General features: G+C 42.4%; 2 protein-coding genes across 2 annotated transcripts; both read right to left on the reverse strand.

The window, feature by feature from the left end:
* Nucleotides 1–130: 130 nt before the first annotated feature.
* On the reverse strand, nt 131–15,721 carry eppk1 (epiplakin 1). Its single transcript, XM_053334853.1, has 2 exons — nt 14,010–15,721; nt 131–13,775 (listed from the first exon to the last, which is right to left on the reverse strand). Exons 1-2 carry the CDS (start codon nt 15,631–15,633, stop codon nt 1,186–1,188), a joined length of 14,214 nt encoding a protein of 4,737 aa, XP_053190828.1. The 5' UTR covers nt 15,634–15,721; the 3' UTR covers nt 131–1,185.
* LOC128373879 (epiplakin-like) lies at nt 15,677–18,306 on the reverse strand. Its single transcript, XM_053334073.1, has 3 exons — nt 16,960–18,306; nt 15,759–16,716; nt 15,677–15,681 (listed from the first exon to the last, which is right to left on the reverse strand). The coding sequence occupies exons 1-3, from the start codon at nt 18,304–18,306 to the stop codon at nt 15,677–15,679; spliced, it is 2,310 nt and encodes a 769-aa protein (XP_053190048.1).
* Nucleotides 18,307–21,255: the final 2,949 nt, after the last annotated feature.

A 21,255-nucleotide genomic window follows, 5' to 3' on the forward strand; every position in this document is an offset into this window, starting at 1 on the left:
AGTTGTTTAGGACATTCAGTATTAAAGTGTTTGATTTAATGTGAGAAACCCATTTCATGAACTTTTTTGAAACTAATACGTTCACATTTGATTTGCTTTATTGTTGTTGAATTGGACATATTAAGGGTGCTTGGGGTTCTAGAAATTTTACAACCCATTAAAGTGATTTTTGACCAGAACATTTAATTTGTACAGTATGTGGTGTACTGACTTTATACACATCAAAACCAGCATGACAAATCCAAAAGTGTCAAAATTACTGAAAAGAAGGCAAGACATAGCACTCACATCTCACTTATTTATTGGGCCACACAATTAGTTTAGGGAAGAAAGGTTTTACAAAAATAGTCAAATCCAGTATTAGTGCATGGCTGAAATTGAAATGGAGCCAAACAGGCCTGACATAACTAATATTCACTCCACTCACATTTACTTGAGAAGAAAATACAACATATTTCAGTTAAAAAAAAGAGCTCTAGCCAGAGTCTTACAAAATAAAAGTCCAGCTTCTGTAGGCAAGGTAAAAGTAAGCTAAGCTGAATGTCATTTAGTTGCATTAGATTTGATGCATTGATTTGTATGTGCAAGAACAATCAAACTCACAGAACCCCCATATAGCATAAACCAATATTAAATCACGGAAAATATGTATCATGAATTCAAAATTTGTGATATGTGAAAAACAAAAAAGACTTGGGCCACAAATATGTACCATATTTTTCAATATGAACTCATTCTAAAGTCAAAGCAAACATTTGACATATCAAATGCAGTTTTATCTTTTAAGATTTAATTTGCGATGTGTTGAATTCTAATGGAATCATAGCATTTTCTTAATTTCTTAAGGAATCACGACAGCTCATCATTAAAAATGTTTATAGGGCACATGGTGAGCAAAAATGACTTTGTTTCTTTAACAATATATTCCCATAATGGTATAGACCGTTTTTCTCTAACACACTTTTTATTCTATTCTTCATCCATGACACACAAGTGACAGGTACAGTACAATATGCATGTATTTTTCTCACTGGCTTTCTTCAAGAACAACCACAAACTATTTCAAATATTATTCATAGAGATATAAGAGAGAAAATACAACAAAGAGGAATTATTATTAATTTAAAGTAGAAAGTTTCAAATGATTGAACCAACTCTCAGGAACAAATGGTTGTAAAAAGATCTTCACTTATGCAAGGGCAATAAACAAAGGCCCGTATGGGGATCTGTTATACATCTCTCAAGGAGTTGGAGATAGGTGAGGTTTTCTTTTGTGTTGGGATCAAAAAAGCCCTTGGTATCATCATCGGGATCAGACAGAATCTGGTTCATTTCCTCATCAAAGTAACCTCTTTGGTATGCCACCTCCACGGGCACTCTGTGGCTGTGCACTGGGTCAATTATTCCTCCTGTGGCAATTTGTGCTTCAAGGAGACGAATGCCATGGTCTTTCACAATAAGATCTTTTTTCAAGGCTTGGAACAGAGAAATTGTGTCACCAGTGTAGGGATCTTTGTATCCCGTAACTGCTCGTTCTGCTGAAAGCAGTTTCTTTTTCCAGTCACTGCCAACCACTCCCTGAGCTGCGGCTTCCTCCACTGACAGTTTCTTGTTTTTCACTGGGTCAATGACAAAACCAGTGGCAGCTTGGGCTTCCAGCAGTACCAGAGATGTACCAGGGGTCAGCAGGCCTTTGCTTTTGGCATTATAGATGCTTAGGGTTTCTTTGGTGGACTGCAGGTACACTCCTGCAATGCTGTTGGTCCCCTCTAGGTACTTCCGGACAGAGTCTAGTACACTAACTTCTGACACTGTAACTTTTCCAGCGCTAAGGTCTTTGTAGAGAGCCTCATTGATGATTTTTGATTCAAGCAGCTCAGTAGCACTAACGTCCTTTCTTATTCCATGGAACTTTTTAACTTCACTTGTCTCTGTGACTGTAGTCGTTATGGTAGTTTTTGTTGTGCTGCTGTCCACTTTGGTTTCTGGTAGTTGACGTTTGATGACTGATGATGATGATGAGCTTGTTGTGGTCTGCTGCTGAATGATTGTCAAGATGATCTCCAAGAAGCGTTCAATTGTGATCGCCCCAGACTTGTACTGTTGTACAAGCTCTCTCCTCTTCTCCTCTGTGATGTATTTGGAGTACAAGAGATCCCACAGCGACACTGATATTCCTTGATATCTTCCCCCTGCTTTGGTTGTTGTTGTAGACTTCAGAATGAGTTTTGTTGCCTCATCAACAAAGAAATAAAACTCGCCTTTCTTCGCAATGACCAGTAAACTAAGGCCTGTGACAGGGTCTGTGATACACCTCTCAATCAGCTGGAGATAGGTGAGGTTCTCTTGTGTGTTGGGATCAAAAAAGCCCTTGGTATCATCATCGGGATCAGACAGAATCTGGTTCATTTCCTCATCAAAGTAACCTCTTTGGTATGCCACCTGTACAGGCACTCTGTGACTGTGCACTGGGTCAATTATCCCTCCTGTGGCAATCTGTGCTTCAAGGAGACGAATGCCATGGTCTTTCACAATAAGATCTTTTTTCAAGGCTTGGAACAGAGAAATTGTGTCTCCAGTGTAGGGATCTTTGTATCCCGTAACTGCTCGTTCTGCTGAAAGCAGTTTGTTTTTCCAGTCACCGCCAACCACTCCCTGAGCTGCGGCTTCCTCCACTGACAGTTTCTTGTTTTTCACTGGGTCAATGACAAAACCAGTGGCAGCTTGGGCTTCCAGCAGTACCAGAGATGTACCAGGGGTCAGCAATCTTCTGCATTTGGCTTCATAGATGCTTAGGGTTTCTTTGGTGGACTGCAGGTACACTCCTGCAATGCTGTTGGTCCCCTCTAGGTACTTCTGGACAGAGACCAGTTCACTCACTTCTGACACTGTAACTTTTCCAGCGCTAAGGTCTTTGTAGAGATCCTCATTGATGATTTTTGATTCAAGCAGCTCAGTAGCACTAACGTCCTTTCTTATTCCATGGAACTTTTTAACTTCACTTGTCTCTGTGACTGTAGTCGTTATGGTAGATTTTGTTGTGCTGCTGTCCACTTTGGTTTCTGGTAGTTGACATTTGATGACTGATGATGATGATGAGCTTGTTGTGGTCTGCTGCTGAATGATTGTCAAGATGATCTCCATGAAGCGTTCAATTGTGATCGCCCCAGACTTGTACTGTTGCACAAGCTCTCTCCTCTTCTCCTCTGTGATGTATTTGGAGTACAAGAGATCCCACAGCGACACTGATATTCCTTGATATCTTCCCCCTGCTTTGGTTGTTGTTGTAGACTTCAGAATGAGTTTTGTTGCCTCATCAACAAAGAAATAAAACTCGCCTTTCTTCGCAATGACCAATAAACTAAGGCCTGTGACAGGGTCTGTGATACACCTCTCAATCAGCTGGAGATACGTGAGGTTCTCTTGTGTGTTGGGATCAAAAAAGCCCTTGGTATCATCATCGGGATCAGACAGAATCTGGTTCATTTCCTCATCAAAGTAACCTCTTTGGTATGCCACCTGTACAGGCACTCTGTGACTGTGCACTGGGTCAATTATCCCTCCTGTGGCAATCTGTGCTTCAAGGAGACGAATGCCATGGTCTTTCACAATAAGATCTTTTTTCAAGGCTTGGAACAGAGAAATTGTGTCTCCAGTGTAGGGATCTTTGTATCCCGTAACTGCTCGTTCTGCTGAAAGCAGTTTGTTTTTCCAGTCACCGCCAACCACTCCCTGAGCTGCGGCTTCCTCCACTGACAGTTTCTTGTTTTTCACTGGGTCAATGACAAAACCAGTGGCAGCTTGGGCTTCCAGCAGTACCAGAGATGTACCAGGGGTCAGCAATCTTCTGCATTTGGCTTCATGGATGCTTAGGGTTTCTTTGGTGGACTGCAGGTACACTCCTGCAATGCTGTTGGTCCCCTCTAGGTACTTCTGGACAGAGACCAGTTCACTCACTTCTGACACTGTAACTTTTCCAGCTCTAAGGTCTTTGTAGAGATCCTCATTGATGATTTTTGATTCAAGCAGCTCAGTAGCACTAACGTCCTTTCTTATTCCATGGAACTTTTTAACTTCACTTGTCTCTGTGACTGTAGTCGTTATGGTAGATTTTGTTGTGCTGCTGTCCACTTTGGTTTCTGGTAGTTGACATTTGATGACTGATGATGATGATGAGCTTGTTGTGGTCTGCTGCTGAATGATTGTCAAGATGATCTCCAAGAAGCGTTCAATTGTGATCGCCCCAGACTTGTACTGTTGCACAAGCTCTCTCCTCTTCTCCTCTGTGATGTATTTGGAGTACAAGAGATCCCACAGCGACACTGATATTCCTTGATATCTTCCCCCTGCTTTGGTTGTTGTTGTAGACTTCAGAATGAGTTTTGTTGCCTCATCAACAAAGAAATAAAACTCGCCTTTCTTCGCAATGACCAGTAAACTAAGGCCTGTGACAGGGTCTGTGATACACCTCTCAATCAGCTGGAGATAGGTGAGGTTCTCTTGTGTGTTGGGATCAAAAAAGCCCTTGGTATCATCATCGGGATCAGACAGAATCTGGTTCATTTCCTCATCAAAGTAACCTCTTTGGTATGCCACCTGTACAGGCACTCTGTGACTGTGCACTGGGTCAATTATCCCTCCTGTGGCAATCTGTGCTTCAAGGAGACGAATGCCATGGTCTTTTACAATAAGATCTTTTTTCAAGGCTTGGAACAGAGAAATTGTGTCTCCAGTGTAGGGATCTTTGTATCCCGTAACTGCTCGTTCTGCTGAAAGCAGTTTGTTTTTCCAGTCACCGCCAACCACTCCCTGAGCTGCGGCTTCCTCCACTGACAGTTTCTTGTTTTTCACTGGGTCAATGACAAAACCAGTGGCAGCTTGGGCTTCCAGCAGTACCAGAGATGTACCAGGGGTCAGCAATCTTCTGCATTTGGCTTCATAGATGCTTAGGGTTTCTTTGGTGGACTGCAGGTACACTCCTGCAATGCTGTTGGTCCCCTCTAGGTACTTCTGGACAGAGACCAGTTCACTCACTTCTGACACTGTAACTTTTCCAGCGCTAAGGTCTTTGTAGAGATCCTCATTGATGATTTTTGATTCAAGCAGCTCAGTAGCACTAACGTCCTTTCTTATTCCATGGAACTTTTTAACTTCACTTGTCTCTGTGACTGTAGTCGTTATGGTAGATTTTGTTGTGCTGCTGTCCACTTTGGTTTCTGGTAGTTGACATTTGATGACTGATGATGATGATGAGCTTGTTGTGGTCTGCTGCTGAATGATTGTCAAGATGATCTCCATGAAGCGTTCAATTGTGATCGCCCCAGACTTGTACTGTTGCACAAGCTCTCTCCTCTTCTCCTCTGTGATGTATTTGGAGTACAAGAGATCCCACAGCGACACTGATATTCCTTGATATCTTCCCCCTGCTTTGGTTGTTGTTGTAGACTTCAGAATGAGTTTTGTTGCCTCATCAACAAAGAAATAAAACTCGCCTTTCTTCGCAATGACCAATAAACTAAGGCCTGTGACAGGGTCTGTGATACACCTCTCAATCAGCTGGAGATACGTGAGGTTCTCTTGTGTGTTGGGATCAAAAAAGCCCTTGGTATCATCATCGGGATCAGACAGAATCTGGTTCATTTCCTCATCAAAGTAACCTCTTTGGTATGCCACCTGTACAGGCACTCTGTGACTGTGCACTGGGTCAATTATCCCTCCTGTGGCAATCTGTGCTTCAAGGAGACGAATGCCATGGTCTTTCACAATAAGATCTTTTTTCAAGGCTTGGAACAGAGAAATTGTGTCTCCAGTGTAGGGATCTTTGTATCCCGTAACTGCTCGTTCTGCTGAAAGCAGTTTGTTTTTCCAGTCACCGCCAACCACTCCCTGAGCTGCGGCTTCCTCCACTGACAGTTTCTTGTTTTTCACTGGGTCAATGACAAAACCAGTGGCAGCTTGGGCTTCCAGCAGTACCAGAGATGTACCAGGGGTCAGCAATCTTCTGCATTTGGCTTCATGGATGCTTAGGGTTTCTTTGGTGGACTGCAGGTACACTCCTGCAATGCTGTTGGTCCCCTCTAGGTACTTCTGGACAGAGACCAGTTCACTCACTTCTGACACTGTAACTTTTCCAGCTCTAAGGTCTTTGTAGAGATCCTCATTGATGATTTTTGATTCAAGCAGCTCAGTAGCACTAACGTCCTTTCTTATTCCATGGAACTTTTTAACTTCACTTGTCTCTGTGACTGTAGTCGTTATGGTAGATTTTGTTGTGCTGCTGTCCACTTTGGTTTCTGGTAGTTGACATTTGATGACTGATGATGATGATGAGCTTGTTGTGGTCTGCTGCTGAATGATTGTCAAGATGATCTCCAAGAAGCGTTCAATTGTGATCGCCCCAGACTTGTACTGTTGCACAAGCTCTCTCCTCTTCTCCTCTGTGATGTATTTGGAGTACAAGAGATCCCACAGCGACACTGATATTCCTTGATATCTTCCCCCTGCTTTGGTTGTTGTTGTAGACTTCAGAATGAGTTTTGTTGCCTCATCAACAAAGAAATAAAACTCGCCTTTCTTCGCAATGACCAGTAAACTAAGGCCTGTGACAGGGTCTGTGATACACCTCTCAATCAGCTGGAGATAGGTGAGGTTCTCTTGTGTGTTGGGATCAAAAAAGCCCTTGGTATCATCATCGGGATCAGACAGAATCTGGTTCATTTCCTCATCAAAGTAACCTCTTTGGTATGCCACCTGTACAGGCACTCTGTGACTGTGCACTGGGTCAATTATCCCTCCTGTGGCAATCTGTGCTTCAAGGAGACGAATGCCATGGTCTTTCACAATAAGATCTTTTTTCAAGGCTTGGAACAGAGAAATTGTGTCTCCAGTGTAGGGATCTTTGTATCCCGTAACTGCTCGTTCTGCTGAAAGCAGTTTGTTTTTCCAGTCACCGCCAACCACTCCCTGAGCTGCGGCTTCCTCCACTGACAGTTTCTTGTTTTTCACTGGGTCAATGACAAAACCAGTGGCAGCTTGGGCTTCCAGCAGTACCAGAGATGTACCAGGGGTCAGCAATCTTCTGCATTTGGCTTCATAGATGCTTAGGGTTTCTTTGGTGGACTGCAGGTACACTCCTGCAATGCTGTTGGTCCCCTCTAGGTACTTCTGGACAGAGACCAGTTCACTCACTTCTGACACTGTAACTTTTCCAGCTCTAAGGTCTTTGTAGAGATCCTCATTGATGATTTTTGATTCAAGCAGCTCAGTAGCACTAACGTCCTTTCTTATTCCATGGAACTTTTTAACTTCACTTGTCTCTGTGACTGTAGTCGTTATGGTAGATTTTGTTGTGCTGCTGTCCACTTTGGTTTCTGGTAGTTGACATTTGATGACTGATGATGATGATGAGCTTGTTGTGGTCTGCTGCTGAATGATTGTCAAGATGATCTCCATGAAGCGTTCAATTGTGATCGCCCCAGACTTGTACTGTTGCACAAGCTCTCTCCTCTTCTCCTCTGTGATGTATTTGGAGTACAAGAGATCCCACAGCGACACTGATATTCCTTGATATCTTCCCCCTGCTTTGGTTGTTGTTGTAGACTTCAGAATGAGTTTTGTTGCCTCATCAACAAAGAAATAAAACTCGCCTTTCTTCGCAATGACCAATAAACTAAGGCCTGTGACAGGGTCTGTGATACACCTCTCAATCAGCTGGAGATACGTGAGGTTCTCTTGTGTGTTGGGATCAAAAAAGCCCTTGGTATCATCATCGGGATCAGACAGAATCTGGTTCATTTCCTCATCAAAGTAACCTCTTTGGTATGCCACCTGTACAGGCACTCTGTGACTGTGCACTGGGTCAATTATCCCTCCTGTGGCAATCTGTGCTTCAAGGAGACGAATGCCATGGTCTTTCACAATAAGATCTTTTTTCAAGGCTTGGAACAGAGAAATTGTGTCTCCAGTGTAGGGATCTTTGTATCCCGTAACTGCTCGTTCTGCTGAAAGCAGTTTGTTTTTCCAGTCACCGCCAACCACTCCCTGAGCTGCGGCTTCCTCCACTGACAGTTTCTTGTTTTTCACTGGGTCAATGACAAAACCAGTGGCAGCTTGGGCTTCCAGCAGTACCAGAGATGTACCAGGGGTCAGCAATCTTCTGCATTTGGCTTCATGGATGCTTAGGGTTTCTTTGGTGGACTGCAGGTACACTCCTGCAATGCTGTTGGTCCCCTCTAGGTACTTCTGGACAGAGACCAGTTCACTCACTTCTGACACTGTAACTTTTCCAGCTCTAAGGTCTTTGTAGAGATCCTCATTGATGATTTTTGATTCAAGCAGCTCAGTAGCACTAACGTCCTTTCTTATTCCATGGAACTTTTTAACTTCACTTGTCTCTGTGACTGTAGTCGTTATGGTAGATTTTGTTGTGCTGCTGTCCACTTTGGTTTCTGGTAGTTGACATTTGATGACTGATGATGATGATGAGCTTGTTGTGGTCTGCTGCTGAATGATTGTCAAGATGATCTCCAAGAAGCGTTCAATTGTGATCGCCCCAGACTTGTACTGTTGCACAAGCTCTCTCCTCTTCTCCTCTGTGATGTATTTGGAGTACAAGAGATCCCACAGCGACACTGATATTCCTTGATATCTTCCCCCTGCTTTGGTTGTTGTTGTAGACTTCAGAATGAGTTTTGTTGCCTCGTCAACAAAGAAATAAAACTCGCCTTTCTTCGCAATGACCAGTAAACTAAGGCCTGTGACAGGGTCTGTGATACACCTCTCAATTAGCTGGAGATAGGTGAGGTTCTCTTGTGTGTTGGGATCAAAAAAGCCCTTGGTATCATCATCGGGATCAGACAGAATCTGGTTCATTTCCTCATCAAAGTAACCTCTTTGGTATGCCACCTGTACAGGCACTCTGTGACTGTGCACTGGGTCAATTATCCCTCCTGTGGCAATCTGTGCTTCAAGGAGACGAATGCCATGGTCTTTTACAATAAGATCTTTTTTCAAGGCTTGGAACAGAGAAATTGTGTCTCCAGTGTAGGGATCTTTGTATCCCGTAACTGCTCGTTCTGCTGAAAGCAGTTTGTTTTTCCAGTCACCGCCAACCACTCCCTGAGCTGCGGCTTCCTCCACTGACAGTTTCTTGTTTTTCACTGGGTCAATGACAAAACCAGTGGCAGCTTGGGCTTCCAGCAGTACCAGAGATGTACCAGGGGTCAGCAATCTTCTGCATTTGGCTTCATAGATGCTTAGGGTTTCTTTGGTGGACTGCAGGTACACTCCTGCAATGCTGTTGGTCCCCTCTAGGTACTTCTGGACAGAGACCAGTTCACTCACTTCTGACACTGTAACTTTTCCAGCTCTAAGGTCTTTGTAGAGATCCTCATTGATGATTTTTGATTCAAGCAGCTCAGTAGCACTAACGTCCTTTCTTATTCCATGGAACTTTTTAACTTCACTTGTCTCTGTGACTGTAGTCGTTATGGTAGATTTTGTTGTGCTGCTGTCCACTTTGGTTTCTGGTAGTTGACATTTGATGACTGATGATGATGATGAGCTTGTTGTGGTCTGCTGCTGAATGATTGTCAAGATGATCTCCATGAAGCGTTCAATTGTGATCGCCCCAGACTTGTACTGTTGCACAAGCTCTCTCCTCTTCTCCTCTGTGATGTATTTGGAGTACAAGAGATCCCACAGCGACACTGATATTCCTTGATATCTTCCCCCTGCTTTGGTTGTTGTTGTAGACTTCAGAATGAGTTTTGTTGCCTCATCAACAAAGAAATAAAACTCGCCTTTCTTCGCAATGACCAATAAACTAAGGCCTGTGACAGGGTCTGTGATACACCTCTCAATCAGCTGGAGATACGTGAGGTTCTCTTGTGTGTTGGGATCAAAAAAGCCCTTGGTATCATCATCGGGATCAGACAGAATCTGGTTCATTTCCTCATCAAAGTAACCTCTTTGGTATGCCACCTGTACAGGCACTCTGTGACTGTGCACAGGGTCAATTATCCCTCCTGTGGCAATCTGTGCTTCAAGGAGACGAATGCCATGGTCTTTCACAATAAGATCTTTTTTCAAGGCTTGGAACAGAGAAATTGTGTCTCCAGTGTAGGGATCTTTGTATCCCGTAACTGCTCGTTCTGCTGAAAGCAGTTTGTTTTTCCAGTCACCGCCAACCACTCCCTGAGCTGCGGCTTCCTCCACTGACAGTTTCTTGTTTTTCACTGGGTCAATGACAAAACCAGTGGCAGCTTGGGCTTCCAGCAGTACCAGAGATGTACCAGGGGTCAGCAATCTTCTGCATTTGGCTTCATGGATGCTTAGGGTTTCTTTGGTGGACTGCAGGTACACTCCTGCAATGCTGTTGGTCCCCTCTAGGTACTTCTGGACAGAGACCAGTTCACTCACTTCTGACACTGTAACTTTTCCAGCTCTAAGGTCTTTGTAGAGATCCTCATTGATGATTTTTGATTCAAGCAGCTCAGTAGCACTAACGTCCTTTCTTATTCCATGGAACTTTTTAACTTCACTTGTCTCTGTGACTGTAGTCGTTATGGTAGATTTTGTTGTGCTGCTGTCCACTTTGGTTTCTGGTAGTTGACATTTGATGACTGATGATGATGATGAGCTTGTTGTGGTCTGCTGCTGAATGATTGTCAAGATGATCTCCAAGAAGCGTTCAATTGTGATCGCCCCAGACTTGTACTGTTGCACAAGCTCTCTCCTCTTCTCCTCTGTGATGTATTTGGAGTACAAGAGATCCCACAGCGACACTGATATTCCTTGATATCTTCCCCCTGCTTTGGTTGTTGTTGTAGACTTCAGAATGAGTTTTGTTGCCTCATCAACAAAGAAATAAAACTCGCCTTTCTTCGCAATGACCAGTAAACTAAGGCCTGTGACAGGGTCTGTGATACACCTCTCAATCAGCTGGAGATAGGTGAGGTTCTCTTGTGTGTTGGGATCAAAAAAGCCCTTGGTATCATCATCGGGATCAGACAGAATCTGGTTCATTTCCTCATCAAAGTAACCTCTTTGGTATGCCACCTGTACAGGCACTCTGTGACTGTGCACAGGGTCAATTATCCCTCCTGTGGCAATCTGTGCTTCAAGGAGACGAATGCCATGGTCTTTCACAATAAGATCTTTTTTCAAGGCTTGGAACAGAGAAATTGTGTCTCCAGTGTAGGGATCTTTGTATCCCGTAACTGCTCGTTCTGCTGAAAGCAGTTTGTTTTTCCAGTCACCGCCAACCACTCCCTGAGCTGCGGCTTCCTCCACTGACAGTTTCTTGTTTTTCACTGGGTCAATGACAAAACCAGTGGCAGCTTGGGCTTCCAGCAGTACCAGAGATGTACCAGGGGTCAGCAATCTTCTGCATTTGGCTTCATGGATGCTTAGGGTTTCTTTGGTGGACTGCAGGTACACTCCTGCAATGCTGTTGGTCCCCTCTAGGTACTTCTGGACAGAGACCAGTTCACTCACTTCTGACACTGTAACTTTTCCAGCTCTAAGGTCTTTGTAGAGATCCTCATTGATGATTTTTGATTCAAGCAGCTCAGTAGCACTAACGTCCTTTCTTATTCCATGGAACTTTTTAACTTCACTTGTCTCTGTGACTGTAGTCGTTATGGTAGATTTTGTTGTGCTGCTGTCCACTTTGGTTTCTGGTAGTTGACATTTGATGACTGATGATGATGATGAGCTTGTTGTGGTCTGCTGCTGAATGATTGTCAAGATGATCTCCAAGAAGCGTTCAATTGTGATCGCCCCAGACTTGTACTGTTGCACAAGCTCTCTCCTCTTCTCCTCTGTGATGTATTTGGAGTACAAGAGATCCCACAGCGACACTGATATTCCTTGATATCTTCCCCCTGCTTTGGTTGTTGTTGTAGACTTCAGAATGAGTTTTGTTGCCTCGTCAACAAAGAAATAAAACTCGCCTTTCTTCGCAATGACCAGTAAACTAAGGCCTGTGACAGGGTCTGTGATACACCTCTCAATTAGCTGGAGATAGGTGAGGTTCTCTTGTGTGTTGGGATCAAAAAAGCCCTTGGTATCATCATCGGGATCAGACAGAATCTGGTTCATTTCCTCATCAAAGTAACCTCTTTGGTATGCCACCTGTACAGGCACTCTGTGACTGTGCACTGGGTCAATTATCCCTCCTGTGGCAATCTGTGCTTCAAGGAGACGAATGCCATGGTCTTTTACAATAAGATCTTTTTTCAAGGCTTGGAACAGAGAAATTGTGTCTCCAGTGTAGGGATCTTTGTATCCCGTAACTGCTCGTTCTGCTGAAAGCAGTTTGTTTTTCCAGTCACCGCCAACCACTCCCTGAGCTGCGGCTTCCTCCACTGACAGTTTCTTGTTTTTCACTGGGTCAATGACAAAACCAGTGGCAGCTTGGGCTTCCAGCAGTACCAGAGATGTACCAGGGGTCAGCAATCTTCTGCATTTGGCTTCATGGATGCTTAGGGTTTCTTTGGTGGACTGCAGGTACACTCCTGCAATGCTGTTGGTCCCCTCTAGGTACTTCTGGACAGAGACCAGTTCACTCACTTCTGACACTGTAACTTTTCCAGCTCTAAGGTCTTTGTAGAGATCCTCATTGATGATTTTTGATTCAAGCAGCTCAGTAGCACTAACGTCCTTTCTTATTCCATGGAACTTTTTAACTTCACTTGTCTCTGTGACTGTAGTCGTTATGGTAGATTTTGTTGTGCTGTTGTCCACTTTGGCTTCTGGCAGTTGACATTTGATGACTGATGATGATGATGATGAGCTTGTTGTGGTCTGCTGCTGAATGATTGTCAAGATGATTTCCAAGAAGCGTTCAATTGTGATCCCCCCAGACTTGTACTGTTGCACAAGCTCTCTCCTCTTCTCCTCTGTGATGTATTTGGAGTACAAGAGATCCCACAGCGACACTGATATTCCTTGATATCTTCCCCCTGCTTTGGTTGTTGTTGTAGACTTCAGAATGAGTTTTGTTGCCTCATCAACAAAGAAATAAAACTCGTCTTTCTTCACAATGACCAGTAAACTAAGGCCTGTGACAGGGTCTGTGACACATCTATCGACCAGCTGGAGATAGGTGAGGTTCTCTTGTGTGTTGGGATCAAAAAAGCCCTTGGTATCATCATCGGGATCAGACAGAATCTGGTTCATTTCCTCATCAAAGTAACCTCTTTGGTATGCCACCTGTACAGGCACTCTGTGACTGTGCACTGGGTCAATTATCCCTCCTGTGGCAATTTGTGCTTCAAGGAGACGAATGCCATGATCTTTCACAATGAGTTCTTTTTTCAAAGCCTGGAATAAAGAAATTGTGTCTCCGGTATATGGATCTTTATATCCTGTAACTGCTCGCTCAGCTGAAATCAATTTCTTTTTCCATTCACTGCCAACCACTCCCTGAGCTGCTGCTTCCTCCACCGACAGTTTTTTGTTTTTCACTGGGTCAATGACAAATCCAGTGGCAGCTTGTGCCTCCAGCAGTACCAGAGATGTACCAGGGGTCAGCAGGCCTTTCGTTTTGGCCTCATAGATGCTCATAACTCTCTTTGTAGACTCAACTCTGACCCCTGCTATGCAGTTTGTAGCTCCGAGGTACTTTTGTATTGATTCCATTTTGTCAACATTTTCTTCAGTTATTTCCCCTTGTATAATCTGTGTGAAAAGTTCCTTTGAGATAATCTTTGACTCGTACAGCTCACTTGCTGAGACCTGCTTCCTTAGTCCTTTGAACTTTTTTTCTTTGGATGATACCTCAGTAATGATGACCATGAGTATTTCAACGATCTCCTCTATTTTCATGGTTCCATTCTTGTATTGTTGTATGAGCTGCCCCCTTTTTTGTTTTGAAATATATTCAGAGATCAACACTTCCCACAATGTCACCTGTTTGTTTTTAAATTTCCCTGCATCCATAGCAATAGTTTTGTTCTTGAATGCAAGCTCTATTTGCTCATCTGTGTGAAATATGCAGGATTTCTCTTCATACAGGGGTAGGAGAAGAAGCCCAGTTTCAAGATCTTTCTCACATTGTTTCATCAATTGAAGGTAGGATAGGTTGTCTTTGGTATTTGGGTCAAAGAATCCCTTTGCATCATCAGTGGGGTTCAACAGTATGTTACTTATTTCCTCATCCAGATATCCCTTTTTAATAGCGACATGAAGAGGTAGCCTGTGACTTTGATTCGGGTCAATGATTCCTCCAGTTGCTATCTGTGCTTCAAGAAGACGAAAGCCATCACTTCTCTGTATCAGCTGTTCTTTCATAGCTTCGAACAGTGATACTGTTGCATCTGTGTATGGATCTTTATAGCCAGTGACAGCTCGTTCGGCTGAAAGAAGCTGCTCAAGTACATCTGGGCCAATTACTTTCTCTTTTGCTGCTTCATCAACAGTATAGAACTTGTTTTTGAGAGGATCGATTACCCATCCTGTTGCAGCCTGTGCTTCAAGCAGTAGAAGTGCAATGCCAGGTGTCAACAGATCTTTCTTTTTTGCTTCATATATGCTCATGACTTTCTGGGATGGATGAACCTTGATTCCAGCAATTCCTCCAGTTCCATTCAGGTATCCCCTCACGGATTCACGTTGGGTTACTTCTTCGAAAGTGAGTTTTCCTTCTTTCACCAGTTTGAATGTAGCTGCATCAACAATATCAGAATCCAGCAGTTGTTGTGCAGAGACAGGCTTTCTCAAGCCCATTATCATTTTGGGAGTTTCACTCATCTCCAGGTTTTCAATGGTAGAAATCATTAATGTGATTATTGTCTGTGTGTTAATCTTCCTTGTTCTGTATTTTTCAATTAATTCAAGCCGCTGATCCTCAGTGAGGTACCCTGAATGAATCAAGTCCCATAGGGAAACTGATTTTCCTGAGTAGCGTCCTACTGATATGCTCACATCTGTCTTTTCAAACTCTTGCTTTATCTCTGCATCAGTGTACATGTTTGCCTTTGTTCCCACATCTTTTGGTATGTCATTCAGTGGTAGAAGTAACAGACCTGTTTCCTCATCTTTTACACATCTGCCCAACATCTCGATGTATGTCAGATTGTCTTGTGTTTTTGGGTCAAAAAAGCCCTTTGTGTCATCAGTAGGGTCTGATAGGATTTGATTAAGTTCAGCGTCAAAATATCCTTTCCTGTATGCAACCTCAAGAGGTAAGTGAAGACACTTTAAGGGATCAATGATACCACCTGTTGCAATCTGTGCCTCAAGTAAACGGATGCCATGCTGTTTGACTATTAGATCCTTTTTCAAGGCTTGGAAAAGTGAGATCTTTTGGTCAGTATAAGGATCTGTGTAACCTGTGACAGCCCTCTCTGCAGACAGAAGCTTTTCATACACCTGTGGACCGATTACCTTTTCTCTGAGAGCTTGTTCCACTGTTAGTTTTTTGTTTTTCAGAGGCTCAACAATGTACCCAGTGGCTGCTTGTGCTTCAAGGAGGCAAAGGGCTGTGCCAGGTGTGAGAATACCAATTCTCTGGGCTTCAGAGATGCTTAGCTTCTGATTTGAAGGTTGTGTTATCACCCCAGCTACGCAACTTTTTCCTTGTAGGTAGTCTCTCACACTGTTAATTTTTATTACATCAGCGCTTGTCATATTTCCCTCAAGCAAACTGTTGTATGTTTTTTCATCCACAATGTCAAGCTCCAAAAGATCCACAACAGAGACCTCTCCTCTGATACTTTCAAACTTCAGCCCTTCTTGTTGTTTTATTTCCTTACTCTCAATGATCTCCATAATCGTCACAATGATTTCCTCAATTGTGATTTTCCTCGACTTGAAGAGTTTGAAAAACTCCTGTCTTTTGTCCTCAGAGATATACTCTGAATTGATAAGATCCCACAATGTTGTGTGCTTTTCTCTGAATCTGCCATACTTAACAGCTACTGTTGTTGTTCTGAATGATTCCTTGGTGTTATCATTAATGTTAATTTTGTTATTTTTGCTTTTGAGTGGCAAGAGGCACAGACCTGTACTGGGATCTGTGACACATCTGGCCATGAGCTGCAAGTATGTCAGGTTTTCCTGAGTGTTTGGGTCAAAGAATCCTTTGGTGTCATCACTTGGATCACTCAGGATCTGATTCATTTCCTCATTAAAGTATCCCCTCTTGTAGGCCACATGGACAGGAATGCGATGGCTGTTCACAGGGTCAATGATCCCACCAGTGGCAATTTGTGCCTCCAGGAGTCGAATTCCATGGTCTTTTAGGATCAGGTCTGTTTGCATGGCTTGGAACAAAGAGATTATTTTGCCATCATATGGATCTTTGTACCCAGTGACTGCTTTCTCTGCCGAACGCAGCTTTTGACAGATGTCAGCGCCTACAATCTTTGCTTTGACAGCGTCATCCACTGAAAACTTTCTGTTCCCAATTGGGTCAATAATGAACCCTGTGGCTGCCTGTGCCTCCAGTAGAATCAGAGCAGTTCCTGGCCTCAGCTTCCCTTTTTGTCTGGCCTGGTAGATGGTCATGATTTGGGAATCCGGAAGAAGAATACCTGCAATACTGTCTGTCCCCTGTAGGTACACTTTTATGTTTTCATCTTCTATAACTTCCTTCACAGACTTTTTTCCCTGTTCCAGATCCTCTAGGACCTCCTCACTAATGATGTCTGCCTCCACAAGCTGTTTGGCTGTGACAGTTTCTCTGATGCCCTCAAAGACAACTTTAGTTGTTTTCACAGATTTCTCTATAACTTCCAAGACAATTGTAATGATCATCTTGATATTAAGCTTTCCTTCTCTGTATTTCTGAATGATATCTCGCCTCTGGTGTTCATCAAAGTATTCTGACATCAGTAGTTCCCATAGAGAAACTGTCATTCCCATGTACTTCCCACATGTTACTTTCACTCTCTCCTCTTTGAAGGTGAATTTAGTTTGGTAATCAATGAAGTTGAAATTCAACTTGTCTGACTTATCAAGGAGAGGAAGGAGGCACAGTCCAGTGACAGGGTCAATGACGCACCTTTCTATTAGCTGAAGATAAGTGAGATTCTCTTCTGTGTTTGGGTCAAAAAATCCTTTGGTGTCATCCCCGGAATTCTCTAGTATGCCGTTCATTTCTTCATCGAAATAACCTCTTTTGAAGGCCACTTCTATAGGAAGTCTGTGACTGTTGACTGGGTCTATTACTCCACCTGTGGCGATTTGCGCCTCAAGTAGGCGGATCCCATGTTCTTTTACAATCAAATCTTTTGACAGTGCTTGAAACAGGGATATAGTGTCATCTGTGTATGGGTCTTTGTAACCAGTTACTGCTCGCTCAGCGGAACGCAGCTTTGCATGATATTGTGGGCCAAAAAGCTTGTTTTTGATGGCCTCATCCACAGTGAACTTTTTATTTTCTACAGGATCAATCATGAATCCTGTTGCTGCTTGTGCCTCTAGTAGAACTAGTGCTGTTCCAGGCATCAATATGCCTTGCTTCATGGCATCATAAATGCTCATTCTCTGATTGGATGAGAGTACTGCAATGCCTGCAATACTGCCTTTGCCCTCCAGGTATTCTTTTACTGTCTCCATCAACATCACATCCTGTGTTGTGGTCTTCCCTTTCTGTAGGTCATCAAATGTTTCTTTGTCAATGATCTTTGATTCGAAAAGTTCAGTGGAGGAGATACCTCTTCGCAGACCTTTGAAGGCGATGCAGACAGGAAGGAGCACCAGGCCTGTGTCAGGTTCTGTAATGCATTTCTCGAGGAGTTTTTGGTAGTTGAGATTTTCCTGAGAGCTGGGATTGTAGAACACCTTGAGTTCAGACATCTGGTCACTGAGCAAACCTTTTTCATAGTAGCCCTTCTTAATCGCAGTTTCAACTGAAATATTTGTCTTCTCCACAGGATCAAACAGGCCTTTTGTGGCTATCTGTGCTTCAAGCAGCCTCAATCCATAATCTTTGGGCACCAAATCTTTAAGCATTGCTTGGAATACAGATATCATTTGGTTGGTGTAGGGGTCTACATAGCCACTGATGGCTTTCTCTGCTGTAAGGAGTTTCTCTTTCATCTCAGGTCCAACTATTTCCTCTTTAACAGCATCTGCAACAGAAAGTATTCGATTGTTTATTGGGTCTACAATACCCACTGTGGCAGCTTGTGCTTCAAGCAGGGCTAATGCTGTTCCTGGTTTTAGCAGACGTTTTTTCATGGCTTGATATATGGTTATCTTCTCCTTTGTCTTCTCCAGAAATATGCCACCCACAGGTTTGTGGACTTCTGTGTAGCCGTTTTGCTTCATTTCAGTGTCTTGAGTGATGGAGTCCATCTTGGCCTGAAGAGTTGTGATAACACAGAGACAGTTGCTTGATTGGTTTGGATATTGCATGCATTGTATCTACTGTAAGTAACATTAAAAATAACATTTTACAGATGTGGACATTATTACCGCAAGAAACTAAGTACAGTATTGAAATCTATACTTATGATAGTATTTCCCAGTCTACCATTTCACTAGCTGCACATATTAGATTAAGTACTACTAAGTAGCACTAGCTAAACAATAATGCAAGTCAGTACAACAGCTGTGCAATAAATTCCCATTTCATGATGACATAACATTTTTAGGCTGTAGTTTATGATATTGAGACACTCTAGAGGTGTCTCTCATTTTAATCAGTGTTGGTGGACTATATTGGAAATGCCTCCTTTATACTAGCAGTACCTAATAAAGCAGTAACTGAGTGTATATGTAAATATAAAAAAGGTTTTTTTTCATTTAGACTATTTTGAATGTTTGCAAATATTCATGACATGAAACTCTAAATGAAGAAAAGACAATGGTACAATACCACTATAACAGCATGTTGAACATGTAAACATGATGTTCACAGTTGCTTAGCTTCTGCTGATTTGAAATTGCAGCAAAAGTGTTTTTGCATAGTAATTCACACACTATTTGCCATCACCCTTCTGATTTTCACATAATGATGTGGGAATGTGATGGTTTCTTCTTCCCTCTAAAGTCAGAGAGTTGAACTTAAATGACACCCAATATGAAACAATACATGATCTATCTTCCAACTATATCAAACTTTTTATTTACCTTATGTGTCTGTAGGAAGCCTCTGATTCTTGGATGCGATGCTCCCTGCCGTTCCAAAATCCAGGACAAGGACCAAAGGTTTCTGGGCTTTTATGGTCAGAGTCTCAAGGGTTTTGAAACCCTGCCCCTGTGGAGATAAGGCAAGTCTGTTAAGTGCCATCCTTAACCGAATCTCTAGCTCTTACATTTATGATTTGAAATTGTTATTATTTTATGATGTGTTTCTTTTTATGTTTTACTTCTTCTTTTTTATCATTTACCCTGAGGTTTTATAACAGGCGTGTCTTTACTTTATCAGATTAGTTATCAACAAAGATAATAGTGACAAGATTATGACAAGAGTGACAACGATACAATTCATTAGTACATCTCTGAAGTAAGAAATTGTACATTCAATGCAATACAAATGTTATTTTGCCATCGATGCAAGTTACCTCATTTGATACAAAACTTTTCCAAACTACTTTCCTGTTATTCTGTTTCCTGTTATACTGTCACACTTTCCAGCGGTCAACCTTGACCTCAGCTAAGATTCGAATTGCAAGGGAGCAATTTTTTGTCATAAAATAGATTTAACCATGCAATGGCCAAAGAATACATTAATTAATCTGAGCAATCACAAAAATAACTGAAAATCAACAGGAGTAGGGGCATAAACTGGTCTTTGCAGCTTGCAGCTCTTTGTCTATTAGAGAATAAATGAACCAACCAAATATTGTTCAAGAAAGTTTCCAAAGATGCCAAACATGTCAGAATGAATTTTGTGGAAATGTGTATAAAAGACATTCAAAATATTTCCATTCGACGGAGTAGTACAGCTACTGTATAAAAAAACATAGAGTCACGAATATCTTATAAAATATAAATACGAGTGGAAACAAGCTGAAACCCTGTATATATGATACTGCCAGACTACTAGAAGTTGATGAACTTAAATGGGGGAAAATCAATTTAAAGTTTTTTATTTACCAGATTATAAAACATGAAAAATATTTGTTGGACAGAAAATCTGCAACATACCTCTAGTTTTATACTTATTTGTATCCTTTTTTTACTTTGATGCATGTTTCCACTACATGTTGCTGCAATAGCAAAGTCAGTAAACATACATCAACAAAGTTCAAATCTAACCCTAGCATACAAAAAAAACTATTAAACGTTTTGTAGCAGTGTCTTAGTAGGGGAAGTGCTCTACTACCTGAGGACACTAAGAACAGTGTGGTATGCCAACTGCAACCAGACCAATTAAAAAGCTCCCCAGCGGATAACTAAAACAGCAAAGGACATCATTGGGACCCAGCTACCGGACTCAATCTACACCTCATGATGTCTGCAGCAAGCTCACATCATCATCAAAGACCCATCTCACCCAAGCCACCACTTGTTCAACCCCTTGCCATCTCAAAGAAGATACAGGAGCATTGCAACATCCAGGAAGAAGAACAGATGCCAAGATTTCCCAAGACTGCGGTACTACTGAACACTACTTCCACACCTATTCCCCTACACCCATGTGCAATAACTGCAGCACATGCCAAGTACTTTACATACTTTTTAATGCACTACAAACACACACACGCGCACGCACGCACACACACACACACACACACACACACACACACACATACAGTGTGCAATAACTGGAGCACAAGCTCAGCACTTTATATGCTTTTCTTGTAAACTGATTACTGCACTATAATAAGGGAAGTTTTTCTCTTCTGTGTCCCATAAAAGCATTGAAATCAAAAGTAAAAGAGAAGATACTGCATTGCATAAAAACTTACAAAAGTCCCCGAAACATTCAAGTTTATACACAGTTACTACTGTTAAATGACCACAGACAAAGAAACTTTGGGCAGAATACTGTTTTCCACCCCTTCTGCTGATAGGTTAGTAGCTGTTTTTTATGTGATAGATGATGTCATAGCCACCCTAAGGAGTGAATAATCACTCTCACAAAAAAGGGTGTGGAGTGGAATTCAGCCATGAAGTTCACAACTTTGCTCGCTCTTTTAATGCTCAACAGAGTATGTAAATCAGGCTTGTAGACAAGGCTTTACTCTGTACATTCTTCATTCACATTATTTCCGCATGTCAATTACTGTGAGCAACAGAAAAAACCATTATGACATCTGAATTAGCTTTACTGCATGAGATGGAAATCACCAGCTG

The sequence above is a fragment of the Scomber japonicus genome, chromosome 15, assembly GCF_027409825.1.
Source record: "Scomber japonicus isolate fScoJap1 chromosome 15, fScoJap1.pri, whole genome shotgun sequence".
In the NCBI taxonomy this organism is placed as follows: Eukaryota; Metazoa; Chordata; class Actinopteri; order Scombriformes; family Scombridae; genus Scomber; species Scomber japonicus.

Coding starts and splice junctions, on each gene's coding strand:
- eppk1 (XM_053334853.1), bottom strand. CDS start 15,633: ATGACAAGCGCTGATGTAATAAAAATTAACAGTGTGAGAGACTACCTA. Junction 13,776..14,009: donor TCTCCTACCCCTGTATGAAG/AGAAATCCTGCA, acceptor CTGAGGTATCAT/CCAAAGAAAAAAAGTTCAAA.
- LOC128373879 (XM_053334073.1), bottom strand. CDS start 18,306: ATGGACTCCATCACTCAAGACACTGAAATGAAGCAAAACGGCTACACA. Junction 16,717..16,959: donor GCCTCCTTCCTCTCCTTGAT/AAGTCAGACAAG, acceptor AAATCTGTGAAA/ACAACTAAAGTTGTCTTTGA.